Source organism: Carettochelys insculpta, chromosome 16 (genome assembly GCF_033958435.1).
Source record: "Carettochelys insculpta isolate YL-2023 chromosome 16, ASM3395843v1, whole genome shotgun sequence".
NCBI lineage: Eukaryota > Metazoa > Chordata > Testudines > Carettochelyidae > Carettochelys > Carettochelys insculpta.
This window is the reverse complement of record NC_134152.1, coordinates 30,118,759-30,135,521: the sequence shown is the minus strand read 5'-3', so window position 1 is coordinate 30,135,521 and position 16,763 is coordinate 30,118,759. Positions and strand designations below refer to the sequence as shown.

Sequence of the window (16,763 nt, the reverse complement as noted above, 5' to 3'; positions counted from 1 at the left end):
GCCCTCTCCAGCCAATACTGAGAGCAGGAGAAAGGGACTGATGTGGCAGTAAGTGAAGAAGCTGATCCAATAGGAGGAGACTCTGCCTCTCACCCCAGCCTCTCCCTGATCCTAACTTCGGAGAAACAAGGGAGACATGGAAGAATACAAGAGGAAAATGCCAGCAGGATGGCAGGCTGGTTGAGAGGCATACAGAGGAGTGATGGGAGAAGCAGGAACACACAAATTAAGAGAAGTAACAGAGAGGGAGCTGTGTTAGTCTGCATTCTAACAAAACAAAAGAGCAGTCATGTAGCACTTTAAAGACTAACAAAATAAGTGAAGAAGTGAGTCTGTCCCACGAAAGCGCATCACCTAATAAATTATTTTGTTAAAGTGCTACATGACTGCTCTTTTGTTTTGACAGATCAAGGCTACGTCTACACGTGAAGCCTACATCGAAGTAGCCTATTTCGATGTGGCGACATCGAAATAGGCTATTTCGATGAATAACGTCTACACGTCCTCCAGGGCTGGCAACATCGATGTTCAACATAGACGTTGCGCAGCACCACATCGAAATAGGCGCAGCGAGGGAACGTCTACACGCCACAGTAGCACACATCGAAATAAGGGTGCCAGGCACAGCTGCAGACAGGGTCACAGGGCAGACTCAACAGCCAGCCGCTCCCTTAAAGGGCCCCTCCCAGACACACTTGCACTAAACAGCACAAGATCCACAGAGCCGACAACGAGTTGCAGACCCTGTGCATGCAGCATGAATCCCCCGCTGCAGCAGCAGCAGCCAGAAGCCCTGGGCTAAGGGCTGCTGCACACGGTGACCATAGAGCCCCACACGGGCTGGAGAGACAGTGTCTCTCAACCCCCCAGCTGATGGCTGCCATGGAGGACCCCACAATTTCGACGTTGCGGGACGCGGATCGTCTACACGGTCCCTACTTTGACGTTGAATGTCGAAGTAGGGCGCTATTCCGATCCCCTCATGAGGTTAGCGACTTCGACGTCTCGCCGCCTAATGTCGAAGTTAACTTCGAAATAGCGCCCGACGCGTGTAGCCGCGACGGGCGCTATTTCGAAGTTAGTGCCGCTACTTCGAAGTAGCGTGCACGTGTAGACACAGCTCAAGAGAGACAAGTGAGTGGGCAGGGAGAATGCAGACAATATAAAAAGCAAAGAGGAGAGGAAGATGGCATAATCTGGGAGGGGGAATGAAGTGCAGAGCTGGGGAAAGTAGCGGCTCAGGTGAAGAGGATCTAGGGATGGAAGAGGGTCAGAGAGACAGAAACCATCTCTACTCTAAAAGGTTAGGGTGACTGAACTACATCTGTCAGAGGTGTGAAAAATTCATACCACATATTGATGCATCTACACTGGCCTAACCCTTGGCAGAAACTGTAGTGGGTCAACAGAAGGATTCTTTCATTGCCATAGCTACCACCTCTTGGAGAGCACCTGCCAGCACCAGCAAAATACTGCCCACGGGCTGCATCTAGCCTACCAAAGCTTCATATCCAGCCCACCACAATACTCTGGGCTGCCCATGTCCTGCAACCCAGTGGGACCCTGGGGCAGGCTCCCTACCTACTGCAGCCTTAGGCTGCTCCAAGTGGCCAGCTGCTGAGGCCAGGTGCCTCTAGGCACTAGCTCCCCTTGGGGAGGGATAAGGGGAATTTTATGCAGTGTCCCTATCCCCAGCGCAATCCTTAGAGCTCCCATTGGTCAGAAACGGGCCAGTGACAGCTGCCTAGACTGTGCTTGCAGTGCAGGCAGAGGGTGAAGGCTCCCCCCACCTAAGTGCCTCCCAGCCAGAAACTGCATCTGGCACCCTATCTCCTCCCTTCCCCCAATCCCTACCCCAATCATAACCCAAACACTTCCACACCCCCTCTTGTACCAGTGCTCCATGTGACACCCCCTGCCAGACTGTGAAACCCCTCCTCCAAGTCAGATTTCAATCCTGCACCCATATCCCCCCTCAGGCCCATATCCTCTACCCCTCGTCACAACTCCCTTCCAGACCCCGCACCTCCATCTCCTGTCCCATGTCACAACCCCCCCTTTCACCAAAACTCCCTCCCAGACCCCAAAGTCCCTTCAGCACCCAACTTTCATCCCAGGCCCTGCACATCCTCCATTAATGTCACAGAAGAATGCAGCCCACGACTACTTACCAAACTCTTGGAGTGGCCCACCACCAAAAATTAAGGCCCACTCCAGCCTATACCGACATGAGAACCCCTTCTGCCAGCACAGGTAGGACTCTAAACTGAAGTTCGGAGGATGTACAACTGTACTGTACCATTACAAGTATAGGCAACCCCAGAGATTGCTGCTGCAAAGCCTAAAGAAGCACAAAGAGAATCTATTCCAAAAACTTCAGAGGAATTTGAAGGCAGTCGAAAGCTAGCCATCTCCAAAACAGATGCTGAGTGTAGAAGAGGGTCTGTCTCTCCCTTCCAATCCCTGTTAAATTCACTGTTCTTATTGAGCTTATACAGTAATTGTACATTTGTACAATATCATCACGCAATTAGGAGAACGGCTTCATAAAAGGAGGTGCTGCCCAAAAGAAAGACAGGCACAGAATGATCCTCTTATGGAACATTAAATAGATATTTTCAGGGGTTAGCTCACTAAGTCTGCTGAGGCCAGAGTTACCAATTTAGAAAGATATAAATGGATTCTCACAATAACTGGCTTTTGCAGAGTATTCTAATCACCAACACTGCATGCACTTCTACAAAACTCAATTCCAGAGGCTTACACCTCTCTTCCCTTGGAATATATTCCACATAGCCACAGAAAAAAAGTCATAGAATCTCAATTACTATCAATGCCACCTTGAAACAGATTCAGCCCTCCATGTGCTGGCTTTCAAAACTGAAAGCCAAACCTTGGGAATGGTGAGAGTTTGGTTTTGGGCTAGTGATGCCTTTTGGTGTCTTACAGCAATAATGTCCTAGAGCCCGTTGAGACTGATTGGGGGAAAAAAAAAAAACTTTGTGAGGGCACTTTCTACCACTAATCTATGGATGGCTTTGCAAGAGGATGAGCACTAGCCTTCCACTGTGGGCCTACTGCTAATAAGGGGTCACCACACTATGTAGCTTATGTAGGCTGCATTCGCAAAGCATGCCAGGAGCTCCTTGCAATCTCTCTGTGTGCCACCCCTCCTGCACTGCCATTTTTTCAGGGATTTCCTACAATCGCTCTTCTGCCAGGAAAGGCATGTGCCCTCATTTAAGTGCGTACCCCCAGTTAATCAGAATGAGCTTCAGTCCACAAGTATAACACAGGTGGACATCTCGGCTAGAGTAAACAGTCACAGCCATATACGTCGCTTTGGATGCTAGTAAAGTTCTAGCTGGAGTTTTACTATCTAAAGGCCAGAGTTAAATTCTGCTTATTGCTAGGCAGACCTAGTGGGAAAGCTTTTACCCAATTTAAATAGTATCTTATGACTGACCTTTTGCCAAGGGCTAAACACACAGGGAGCGCAACAGGTGTGCAGAAAAACCCCACAAGTCCAATAACGGGTGTTCAAATTGTCCTTGACAAGTAGGGAGAGAAACGAAGCAGACTACCTCGATGATCAGCAGCCAAATCCAACACCGCTCCTGTTGCTTCGTGAGCACTGCCTGCTGGGCCTGGATTTGTCAGTATGTATCCATTAGCGGAGCTGGAGGAGGAGGTTACAACCCTGACCATTGTAACAGTGGGCGCCTGCTGCACTACATGGATTGCATGACCAGAAGGTGGCTGTGAAGTCACTATTGGCATGTAAGCAACTGGCTTTGCAACTAGAGTGGACGGACGGGGAGGAACAGCCATGATCACTGGCTGGGCACTGACAGGTGATCCTGGAATGGAAGAGATACGTGCGTTAGTGCTAGAGACAAGAAGGCATCAACTCATTTACTTAGACATTTTTATTTTTAACAGCGCGTACTGCCAAGCAGCACAGTATTTGGAAAAGAAATGAAGCTGTTCATAGAGTATGTAATCTTCTATTTCTCAGCTTTTGGGCATCTGGCTTTGCCATCTAACCAACATTTTGAGTGCAGTTTTCAGAGAAAACGTATACACAAACAGCGCAGGGATTTAAACAGGTTGCACAGTCACAGACCTACCAACACCAACAGTGTTCCCTGTAAGCTGAGTGCTTGGGCACCCACCCAGGAGAGATTCAGCTGCTGCCCAGCTGATTAGCAGAGCCCCCATCGCTGGCAGCGTGTATTTCTACTGGTGGCGCACATGCCTCAGCACCCACACATGGATGGAAAAAATTAGAGAGAACACTGATCACCACCCAGAAGTTTCACCCTTCCCAGCAGACAAGTAACAAAGTCTACCCATGCTCCGTGCTTTGCAATTATTGTCACCTGGACTCTGGGTGTAGACAGCTCCAAAGAGCAATCACTCTAAACAGCTGAAGGGAAGAGATGATAGATCCAAATTCCCATTCAGATTGACTCCATACCCATTGCCATAAAACTAAAGCTAACAAGACAGTCGAAAGCCACGTACCCTTTCCCACTCCTGCTAAATAATGGAGAGATGAGGCTTGTATTTCAAAATATTTAACATCCTCCCACCAAAAGGAACACAATCACCTGCAAAATAGGGACCACATACCAGGTGCACTTTGTGAATACCGATACTCTGGAACAGAGGCTAATTTTGACGCAAAGTCATGGTCATGTGGAATGGGTGAACCCTCCCTGGACAGGCATTCTGGAGTCTGTAGGCCACTAGAGTGAGGGGACAGCAGGCCGGGATGAGATGGAGAGGCAGGGGCACTCCTGAAACAGAAACCAGAGCAGTCAAATGAATACATGCTTGCCAAAAAAGCTGTAGCCCGGTACCAAAGGCATCTCCAAAATCTCCTGCCTCAACAGAATCATGTCTCTTCTTCCACAGTGCTAAGAAACCATTCTTGTGCTGTTTCTACTGCCTTACTCCCTCTGCTGAAGACAGGAGGATGCATCTTGTGCAGCAAATGGCACTCTTAGCAGGGAGAAATCTGAATCTCAATGGACACACAAAAATGTATTATAAAAAGAGGGGAAGGGGTTGTTTGGTTGGTTTTGTTTTTCCAGTCCTCATTTTGACGAGTGCATGTTAAAATTTCCACAAAACAAAGATTCTGAGAGGGTATTTCAGTTCCTCTGCTAGGTGGTGGATGCACCCATGGCTCCCATCCTACTACTTCTGTCTTCAGAGAGGCAGCCAGAGTCAAACTAAGTGCTGCCAATGCTCAAAGTACACTGAGGAAATGTATTTTTTGCTAATGGTAAGTTACAGGAGTCACAGGAGTCATTTGTAGTTATAGAAGATACAAAGTTTTCATACAAATATGATCTTTAAGTTGGTCAGTGTGACAAAGGTTGGGAATTCCCAAAAGTACAAGCCCTATTTAAATGAGTCACTATTCATGCACCCCAGGGAACAGTGACAAGCCCTGAATTTCCTCTCTGACCACAGAAAGTAACCAGCCTTAAATAAGAACATGGACACTGTTGATTGAGTCATTAGAAAAATGTCAGAGTACAAAGAACACCGAACCCTTAAGCAATTACCTCCAGTATGGCCCCAAACCCAGTGAGTCAAACCAACAAGAGTTTTGAAGTCACTCCCAGGAGAAACAGCCTAACAAATATTTTAAACAGAGAGGATTTCTAATTTCTGGATCTTCTAAATTATTTCTAATACCACACATGCTGGGTAGAGATATTTAGCTACAGCATCTCAAAGAATAAACTGACTAGATTCCATTGAACTATGAGGTATCCTGACTTTACCTGCATTCATTTTAACAAAACAATTCTTCTATAAAAACATAATTGGATTATCTATGGGACTTGCACTTTCCTTAGCACTCAATAAGCAACATCTTTCTCACACACACACCCGATGGCGGATGCCACCTTTTTTTATCTGAATAAGTGGGTCTTACCCATGAAAGCTCATTACCTAATAAGGAAATTTTTGTTAGTCTTTTAAGGTGCTACAGGACTGCTTACCTTTATTATTCATCTTCACCCACTTTTAGACAAATCTAGTCTTTGCAAGAGCAAAAGGATACATCTCACCAGCTAAAAAACATTTAATACAAAAGTGTGCACTAAGTTTCTCCTCCACACCCATATCATTGTCTGGGGCTGTTTCATTTAGTCCCATACTACATTCCTTGTGCCCCACTCTTGACAATCATTTCAAATGATGTGATGTTCTCTGAAAAAGACTAATTTAAACACAAACGATCTTTCCTACAACCTAAGCCACATGTGGACCCAGCTCTTCAGAAGCGAATAGCAGGCTTTTGCACACTAAGCCACTTACTGTTGTGATAATTGTTCTGTATCACTATGAAACGACACCAAAACAGATATACTAATATAGCGATTTTTTTTCAACACTAATGATAAAGACAGAGCAGTTTACAGAATGCATTTTCAGAAATACTATTACTCTTTCCAGCTAAGTACAAAGACTTCTACTGCTATATTTTAGCCATAAGAATATTTGATAGATTTGGAACAAAAATAAAAAGGGACCTGAACTTACCTGGAGGAGAGGGGCCCAAAGGGAGTTCGAAAACAGGACACCCCTCTCTGTCTCCGTTTTCGGAATGCCTGTTCGACTAGCTTGGCTTCGGAGGCAGGGTCAATTCGCCAAAAGGAGCCCTTTCCAGGCTCCTCCTGGGAGCGTGGAACTTTGATAAAGTAACGGTTTAAGGAGAGATTGTGCCGAATGGAGTTCTGCAGGAAGCACAGGAATGAAATGATTACTACAAAGTGTGGAAGCACTTTATACAAACAAACGAGGCTTCACAGACCCTAACAGTAGCATCCTGCTACCCCAATGCCCCGAACCCTCGCCAAATGTGAGTTTCCTTTTGGGATAAGCACTTAAAACAGGAATTTCAAAATGTGTAGGTGTCAAGAACTCACCTGCCAGCCTTTGTCAGCAGTCCTGTAATATGGGTAATGCTTGGTGATGTGGGCATAGATCCCACTTAGTGTTAATTGTCTGTCTTGGGCTGAAGAAATGGCCTGCACAATTAATTGAGCATATGAATACGGTGGTTTGGACTCATCCTAAAAGAGGACACACAACAGAGGAAGATTAAATTTCAAAGTGAGGATTCATATGCTATGGGCCCTTCCAAATCCATAGTTTATTTTTGTCAATTTTGCATAGGCTTTAAAAAAAACAAATATCATGATTTGGGTTATTTAAAATTTCACAGTGTTTAATTGTAAAAGACTTGACCCAGAAAGGAGTTGGGCGGAGAGGAGCTGTCTCTCAGTTATTGGGTGGGAGATGAAGAGGGGTTGGTATGGCTTCCTTTACTGCTGTGCTACTGTTGACAGTGGCACTGAATCCAGAGCTGGGATTCTGGCGCAGCAGCTGCTGGCCAGGAGCCCAGCTCTGGGGACAGAGTTGCTATCAGAAGTAAGGAGGACACAGTATGGTATTGCCACCCTTACTTCTGCACTCCTGCTGGCAGACTGCTCGCTGCCTTCAGAGCTGGGCGCCTGTCCAACAGCCACTGCCCTCCAGCTCTGAAGGAATCACCGAAGCAAGCAGGGCAATACCATGCCCCCCACCCCATGTAAAATAACCTGGAAATCCCCTCTGCAACAACCTTTGGGGACAGGGCCCTCAATTTGAGAAAAGCTGATCTCCTGCGTGAAATCTGTTTAATATAGCGTAAAAAATGCACAAAAGACCAGATTTCAAGGTCCACGGTATATTTTACATGGTCATAAATCTGGTAGGGTCCTACTTATATTGGGGTTTGTGTACAAGCCATACACTGGAAAACTTCTAGATAGAGCTAAACTTTCTACGAAACAGTATTTTCTGCTGAAAAAACGCTCCAAAGGTCTGTTACACTTTTAAACTTGTCCAACCTGTTCTGCTTTTAGGTACTAGCACCAAGCATCATTGGGTCCTGCTCTGACCTCTTCAGGAGGAACCCATCCTTTCTAGAATTTGAAGAAGACATTCACTAGCAAGGTTTATTTTATTTCCAGTTCCTCACATTGCTCCATCAGGGCATCTCCACCAAGAAAAGCCACTCTAGCTTAGGGGAGAACACAACCTACTATCCAGTATTGTGCTCCCTCACTAGATCCCAAACGTGATACTGCCAGGAGAGAAACTACATCTTCAAGTGGGATATAAGGTCACTTCATCAAGACTGAATTCCATTCTCACGGCTCACTTTTTGTTTTTAAAGCTAATCTCTCTACACTGCTCTCCTCACCTCATCTCTGAACTGTAGGACGGTCCATTCAGCCTGAATTAAACAGCAAGCTCTTCAAGGTAGGGACCCTGTCTTTTTTTTTTTTCCCCACCCACTGTATTTTAAAAAGTGTTGTGTATGCCTGTGGAACTGTTAAAGGAAAAAAATAAGACTCCTTGGGATTGATCCTCTTCCAATATATAGTTTCCTAAGGGAACACCTGCATATAAGACTTTATAGTCCATCAGAAACAAACAAAAAAACCTCAACCAAATTCATGCATCTGATGAAGCGGGTCTTTGCCCACAAACACATATACTCCAATAAATGTGTTAGTCTAGAAGGTGCCACAGGACTTCTCATTGTTTTTGTAGATGTAGATTAACACGGCTACCTCTCTAATACTTGTAAGCAAACTCTGATAACTTGACCTTTGAAGAGAATTCAGAAAATAAATGCAGGCTGATAACCTAGCAGAGAAATCCACAAGCAAGTGACTGATACCCAGGGTGAATTACCCAGTGACCGGCAAGGGCATTCTCAAGCATCCCAATGGACACACAACACATACATACAATGGGAAAGTTATCTTTATACTCATTTAACTACACTATACTGTGAGGCCTGAAAGTCTCTCTAGGCATTGTTGGGCAGATAATGTTTCTCTGAACCTTTGGGCTGTCCCCTCCAGATGCATCTGCCTGCTGTTCTGAAGCGGCTTTTGCTGCGTACTCTGCTGCCAGCTGCAAGTCCGAGGTAATGTTCTGAACAAAGCGATATCCTGAGGATCCAGCGCCACGTGGACTGGCTGGGCAGGAGTTGGGAACACTGGAAGGAGGGAAAATGAGAGACAAAAATCTCCAGTTATTTATTAACAGCAACAACAAAGTCCTACTGTCTAGGGCAATTGGCAAAACAATTAAGAATCTACATCTCTGAAAAGTAAGTAGGTACTGAACTCATTTCTCCACATGGATTAAACCAAAACGGAGGTTGAATGACTTGCCCAAAAATCATGAAGTCAGTTTCAGAAGTCATGACTTAACTCTCAAAAATTCTGTCTCCATATCACCTCTGAGGAGCCACTACATGAACACGCAACTTCAAAGCATGAAGCAGGACCACTTCTGTGAAGCCAGCATGGGACTTCACTGAAACCCAGGTATTTTAATCACAGTTTGGATTTCTGGAGTAAAACAGTTACGTAAGTAATTAAGAGTTACTCTTCAGTAGTTCTTAAATTTGGCAAATACTGTTCTCAATCTAAGATACGGGTATTAATCGCTCAATTTCTCTACTGAAAGATCACTTACACTTTTTACAGTGTCACTGTTAAAAACATCATGACAGATGCATACGCTGGGAGAGGGTATTTAACAACACAAAGGTTAATACCAAGTAGCTAAGGGCTATCTGACTCCTTAACCAACCAGCATACCAAGCTTACTGACAGTCAACTTGCAGCAGACGGAGGTATAGTGCCCGTCATGTCAGTGGTTTTGCACATTGATGGGGAACAAAAATATTAAGAGTTCTAGGACTGCCACAAGATGGCACTTCAGGAACAGTTATGAAACAGAGAGACTGGCATAAAGCTACAAATAAACAATGAAGATGGGTCTAGCACAAGTACCTACACAGGATGAAAATTAATCAAGACTTATCTGGGGATCACACATCTGTGATTTGTGGGAAAAAGACCATGTAAGGAATGAAAGGGGGAGTCTCAAGCATCATTCATGCATTGCCTCTTCTCTCTCCAGGGCTAAGCAACACAGTGAAATTGGGGCACAGTCCACCCACTGGACTACCTACTTCTTTCACAATAAAATACAGTCAAGATAAGCAATAAGAAAGAGGAATGCTACTTCAGTATTTACATATGGAGATACCAGAAAAAACATTTATACTGTAATAGTATTAAAGTAGGCTGGAAAAGACTCCTCCTAGTCCCCAGTAGTGGGCTTAGATAATGCTGTGGCAAATGATTTTCTTCTCAGCAAAATGGCCACCACCAGCAGCAGGTTTAAATGCCAACTGCAAAGAGTAATTTTCAAATGCCACTCTCAGCGTCAACTGAGAACGACTGCCGCTTTCTGAAAATGTCTGCGTTGCTATTTCAGCACCAGGATGGCTTATTTTAACAACCTGTTACAGAGAGTTTCCTTGGGATAGGAAGATGCACACCGACAGACAGACAGACAGACAGAACAAGTTCCCAGGATCTCACAGATCCGACAGGAAAAAATAACTCAAAAGGTAACCTCTCCTGTCGCATCCACTGTGAATCCTACACTCAGTGGGAATATTACTACTCCGAATCCCAGGCCTTTAGGAGTAAGATGTTCCTGTTGAAGGGCCCATGCTGATGAAACTCCTGACCCCAGAGACCAGGATGAGTTGTCTTGCCTCTTTTGAGTGCAATTTAAGATGCATGTCTTTGCTCATGCCTTCCCCAAACAAATCATGCTACTCACTAGCCCTTGAATATCTTCTTCTTGGAACAGCAACGAAGAGTCCTGTGGCACCTTATAGACTAACAGAAAAGCTTTGAGCATGAGCTTTTGTGAGCACAGACTCACTTCATCAGATGCACATGTTCTTCTTGGAACAATCCACAGAAAAATTTAACTGAGGTACACAAGAAGTGCTCATTCCTAGCCAGCAGCAAAGCTTCTTTTCAATGTTGCATTTGGTGATAAGGGCTGTCTTAATATGCAGATTTAAATGAAATTAAGGATTGAGGGTTGTGCCAATATCAGTAACCATTTGTGATCATACCATATTGGTATAGTACAAACAAAAACTGTTAAAAACTGGCTCAGAGACGAAATGGAGTGGTCAGAGCTTCTCTGCATCTTAAAATGGAGGCATTTTGTGCTTTTAATAAGACACGGTGTAATTTCAAGGCTCGTACAGAGAAGGCTCATGCCAGTCTGACAGGTAACACTGAATCTTGAGATTCACATGGAAAATGTGGCTCCAGCAGTTCAGGTTTGGGCTTTTGACATTTGCATTTAAGCTTATGACCATCTTTGTAAGATCCATCCGAAGCAAACCTGCAGCTTCCATGGCATTTGGATTAACAGAAAAATATCTTTTTAAAAGACTAGAAATACCTGGCCTCTGAATTCCCAGAGAGTGTTTTGTCATCTCAAGGTTCTACTAGACTGTGCTGTGCTTACAAACCCACAACTGAATAAAGTTTTATTAACTCAGGTAATTAGCCAGGCCCATCTGGATGCTATAGAAAGTTATCCAGCGCTACAAATGAAATGGAGGTAAACGAGGACAGCCATGGACTTGGAGACTTGGGAGGAGTGACTCCTCCCTTCCTGCCTCTACCATGATGTGACCCTTTCCTCCAGACATAAACCTGCCACTTCTCAAACACTCCTTTAGGCCAGGAAAGGACAGTCACAGTCAAAGCTGTGGGTGGGAGAATTGGGGGCGTACAACTGGAGTTCCGCTTCTCTCTCCACAGAAACAAGGCAGAGGCGCTATCAGATAAAGCAAGGTCTCAGCTTATTTTTGGGAAGTTCACATAATGCTGCTGAAGATCAAGGGGCTGAGAACAGGAGAAACTTAGAGCCAGGAAAGGGAGAGCTCCTGTTGCAAAGATGGAGGAAAGGAAAAGTTGTATGTCTATGCAGCAAAACCAGTCCTGAAGCAGTAGACCCAGGCTCTCAGATTCTCTGCCCCTCCACAAGCCCACCCCTGTGTAGACATACCCAGAATGAACAAATGTCCTATGGGTTAAGTCAAAATTAGAGTTCAGTGTACTTTAAAGCAAACACAAAACACAATGCAGTGACCTACTGATTCCCTAGAGTTCCTAGAATTCTCCTCACTGCCCCCACAACAGCAAGGGATATGGGGAAGTATGCAATTGCTCACACCCTTTTAAAGAAAGAAAAAAAAATCTGCAGAGGTAAACAAAGGCTATTTTCCTCAAACACAGCTGTTCATATTGTAAGATTAATGCACAAAACCAAAGCCATGTGCTCTGGGATAATACTGTACAGGACATAAATATCTTGTTCAGCAAAAACTACAACAGACAATGGATATATTTAAATATTACTGTAATTTTTACAGATGAATATATGCACACTTTGATCTGCCTCAGTTCTACTTTAGGGCATCGCTATTGGAGCCAATTTGGAATACACCTCTTGGGCAGGGAAAAAAATCTTGTCGCTTTCATTTCAAAGCGCTGTAGAAATTGATATGCAAGCTACAGACATGCATCGTTCAAACACCAGTGAAATGTGGCATTTCTAACAATTTAGGAAAGGAAGCAAATGATATGTCCAATTGAAATTGCATGAAAGAATATCAGTTACATAGACCCAAGCTAGAATTTGGCCAGAGTATCAGGTACGGATGTCCCCACTCTGACACAGATCATCAATGACCCTTTAATAGACATAAATAATCATGTAAAACTGAGTTCCTGAGAATCAAAGATTACACCTCCAGGAACAGTTTCCTCTATAACAAGCTGCAACATTGTTGTAGAATTGTCAACCACCACCTACTGAATCACCAACCCCACTTCCTGGCATCAAATCTTCCATTCTTCTAAACCCAATCTGACTTCACTGAAAGATCAGATGAGATGACATCTTGATGTGGTATGACTGTTGGTCACACTAATCCCTGTAATGGCAGGAAAACCTTTTAAATGTAGGATTCATTTCAGGCTTCAGTGAATGTAAAATCACAAAGTCAAATTTATTGCCACGGGATTCACTAGTAGTGTTATTTAAATCAGAGCAACAGAGGTCTACACATTTAAGACTTGTAACATCTAATACATGTTAGCTGTTATATGCATTTCTATATGACTCTCCACTCCTGGATATTACAGTGCTGAGCAAACTGTACACCAGTCATATAGAAATGGGCTCAGCACTTTAATGCCTATGGCTGGAAAGTCTATATCTGAATTAAGCATCATATCCCAACTCCCCACCTCCCCCAAAAATTAGCTCCATTTTACACCTAGGAAAGCTGAAGCATACAAAAGGTAAGTTTATGGGAAAGCTGAAAATAGGACCTATTCCTGACTTCCAATGCCATCTATTTTCCAAAAGATGGGAGAACATAAAGCTGTGCTAGTGCTTAAGGTCATTCCTTTTTACAAAGAGATTTTCTGAAGCTTGAGGCCTACAAATATTAGAACCATTAGTCATTACCTTTAAAAAAATATGAAAGATGGGGGACATTCCAATAGACTGCAAAAGGGCAAATGTAGTGCCCATCTATAAAAAAAGGGTAATAAGGGCAACCCAGGGAATTACAGACCAGTCAGCTTAATTTCTGTATCAGGAAAGATAATGGAGCAATTAGTTAAGGAACCCATTTGCAAACATCTAGACAATAGAAAGGTTATAAGTATCAGCACAGATTTGTCAAGGGCAAATTGTGCCAAAGAAAGCTAGTTGGTTTGACGGTTAAAAAGCCTTGTGGATAAGGGGGAAGAGCTAAATGTGGTATATCTAGACTTTAGTAAGGTATTTCATACAATCTTGCATGACCTTACTAAACTAGGAAATTCAATCTAGATGGAGCTACTATAGTAGGTGGGTGCGCAATGGTTGGAAAACTGTTCCCAGAGAGCAGTTATTAATGGTTCACAATCATGCTGGAAGGGCAAAATGAGTGGGGTTTCACAGGGATCATTTTGTGTCCGTTTCATTTTAATATCTTCAACAGTAATTCAGATAATGGCATAAAGTGCATGCTTTTGAAGTTGTGGATGATACTACACTGGGAGGGGTTGCAAGAGCTCTGGAGTACAAGACTAATTCAAAATAACGTAGACAACATGGAGAAAAGTTCTGAGGTAAATAGGATGAAATTCAATAAGGACAAATATAACATATTCCACTTACGAAGGAACTGTTTCACACATACAAAATGTGATGTGATTACCTAGGAAAGAGTATTGAGGAAAAGAATCTAGGGTCATAGTGGACCACAGACTAAATACGAGCCAGTGTAACACCATTGGGGGAGAAAAGAGTGCAAATATCATTCTGGAATGTATTAGCAGGAGTGTTATATGCAATACATGAGAAGTAATTCTTTCACTCTACTCTGTGCTGATGAGGCTGGGGTACTGGAGTACTGTGTCCAGTTATGGAAGCTATATTTCAGGAAAGATGTTGACAAATTAGACAAGGTCCAGAGAAGAGCAAGAAAAGTGATTCAAGGTCTAGAAAATATGACCTATGAGGCAAGACTGAAAGACCTGGGTTTGTTTAGTCTGGAAAAAAGAAGACACAGGGCACAGGACAACAGCTTTCAAGTACCTAAAAGGCTGTTACAAGGAAGAAGGAGAAAATGTATTCTCCTCAATGTCTGACGATAGGACAAGAAGCAATGGCCTGCAATATAAGCCTCCTTTACTGCAGTTTGACATTAGGAAAAAGCTTCCCGACGGTCAGGGTGGTTAAGCACTGGAATAAACTTCCTAGGGAAGTTATAGAATCTCCATCACTGGAGATTTTTAAGAGCAGGTTAGACAAAGATCTGTCAGGTATGGCCTAGATCAGTGGTGGGCTACCTGTGGCCTGCATGCAGCCTACTGGGATTCCACCGGCACCCCACAAACATCCCCGCTCCCCAATGTGCACATCAGCCTTGAACTTCCCACTCCTCCACCTACATTCCAGCCCTTTTGGAATGCTCTGAATCTACTGATTTGTGCTCCATCCCCTTCCTCTCAGAGCAAGAACGCTGCAAATCAACTCTTAGTGGCTCTACCAGCTCAGGGAGGGAACAGGAGCCACATGGCAGCGGAGCAAAGCAGCAGATTTGTGGCATTTCAAAAGTGAGGGGGTGGAGGGGGAGGAGCAGTAAGTGTGGAGCCCCAGTGTGAGAGAGGGCATGTGAGGGAAGGAGCCAAGGAGGGATGCACAGGGTACATGTTGAACCCCAGTGGACTGTGGAGTGCCCATGAAGCACAGTGAGATGGGGGGTGACTCATGCAGCCCACTCAGTAATGCTAGTTGCCCATCACGGGTCTAGATGGTGTTTGGCCCTGCCTTGAGCTGTGGGGATGGCACTTGACCTTTCAAGGTCCCTCCCAGTTCCACAACTCTAAATCTTTATTTGAGCCAGGTACTTAGTGAACGAAGCTCTTGTTCATCTTCTGTGGGAGCAGAGCAAAATATCATCTCAGCTCCTGAATGATACACTTAGTACCTGCATTGTTAAGGGAGAGGGGGAATAAGGTGAATGGAACATGGACATGTGCATTCATGCATGCAGTGCTTGTGAAAGGAACTAGACGTTTCTGAAAATGACATCCACAAAGTAGATTCATCAAAGAGCGCAATGGAACTAGTTTGCCTTACAAGGCTGATCATCTTCCTTGCTCCTGTCTCTCTAACACTACGTCTACACTTAAAAACACCACAGCAGTTGTGCTGATGTAGCACTTCAGACAGGAGGGGCTCTCCAGTCAGCTCAGGCACTCCACCTCCCAGAGAGGCAATAGCTGGATTGATGGAAGAATTCTTCCATGCACCTGTTATTGTCTATCCTGGGGATGAGGCTGGGAAAGCCATGTCTCTCGGGGGTGCAGACTTTTCATACCTCTGAGACACAACATTATACTAATATAAGTTCCTTGTGTAGACCAGCCCTAAGTCTATGTCTACACTGCAGCTGGGTTGTGACCTGCAACCTGTGTAGACAAAAAGACAGCTACCTGTTCTGTAACTGGTGTTCTTCAAGATGCATTGCTCATGTCCATTCCAATTTGGGTGTGCGCCAAGCACATGCCCAGATGCCGGAAGTTTTTGCCCTAGCCGGTAGCCCTAGCGTCAGTGCGGTGCTCCCTGGAGTTGTATGGCTGCCCATATATGCACCGCCCGCCCCGCCCCCCGCTCAGTTTCTTCCTGCCAGCTACTCCGACAGAGGGGAAGGTGGGAGAGTTTTGGAATGGACACGAGCAACACACCTCAAAGAACACCAGTTACATTCCAATTTGGGTGAATACAAGCCAATGTCTAGGAGGCGGGGTCAGAGCCCTGAAAGCAGTGCAGGACAGCCCTGCCCACCGCAGCATCTTCCCGTGCGTGCTGCGTAATTGCATAATGCACTGCGAACGTGTGAACGGAGGACCAAGTGGCCGCCCTGCAGATGTCCTGGATAGGGACCTTGGCCAAGAACGCCGCAGAGGACACCTGTGCCCTAGTGGAGTGAGCCTTGATCGGGGGGAGGGGGAACCCCCCCCCCCCCAGTTTGTAGCACTCTCTGATACAGGCTACTGTCCAGGAGGAGATCTGCTGAGAGGAGACTGGGTGCCCCTTCATCCTGTCTGCCACTGCAACAAAACTGCTGTGACTTCTGGAAGGGTTTAGTCCCGTCCATATAGAAGGCCAGTACCCTCTGGACATCCAAGGCGTGTAGACTCTGCTCCCTAGGGGAGGCATGGCGCTTTGGGTAAAACACTGGTAAGGTGATGTCTTGGTTAATGTGGAAAGGGGAGACC

At 44.9% G+C, this 16,763-nt stretch overlaps 1 protein-coding gene across 2 annotated transcripts in view; it reads right to left on the bottom strand.

The window, feature by feature from the left end:
• Window positions 1-16,763, bottom strand: part of FOXK1 (forkhead box K1) — a 70,104-nt gene that overhangs the window by 10,136 nt on the left and 43,205 nt on the right. Inside the window, exons 3-7 of one of the 2 annotated variants that reach the window (XM_075010479.1) lie at window positions 8,926-9,082; window positions 6,954-7,100; window positions 6,568-6,761; window positions 4,636-4,802; window positions 3,582-3,860 (exon numbers count right to left, since the gene is read on the bottom strand). In XM_075010479.1, coding sequence (XP_074866580.1) covers window positions 3,582-3,860; window positions 4,636-4,802; window positions 6,568-6,761; window positions 6,954-7,100; window positions 8,926-9,082 — 944 coding nt within the window. The remainder of the gene's footprint in view (window positions 1-3,581; window positions 3,861-4,635; window positions 4,803-6,567; window positions 6,762-6,953; window positions 7,101-8,925; window positions 9,083-16,763) is intronic. The other variant, XM_075010480.1, reaches the window with a different exon arrangement.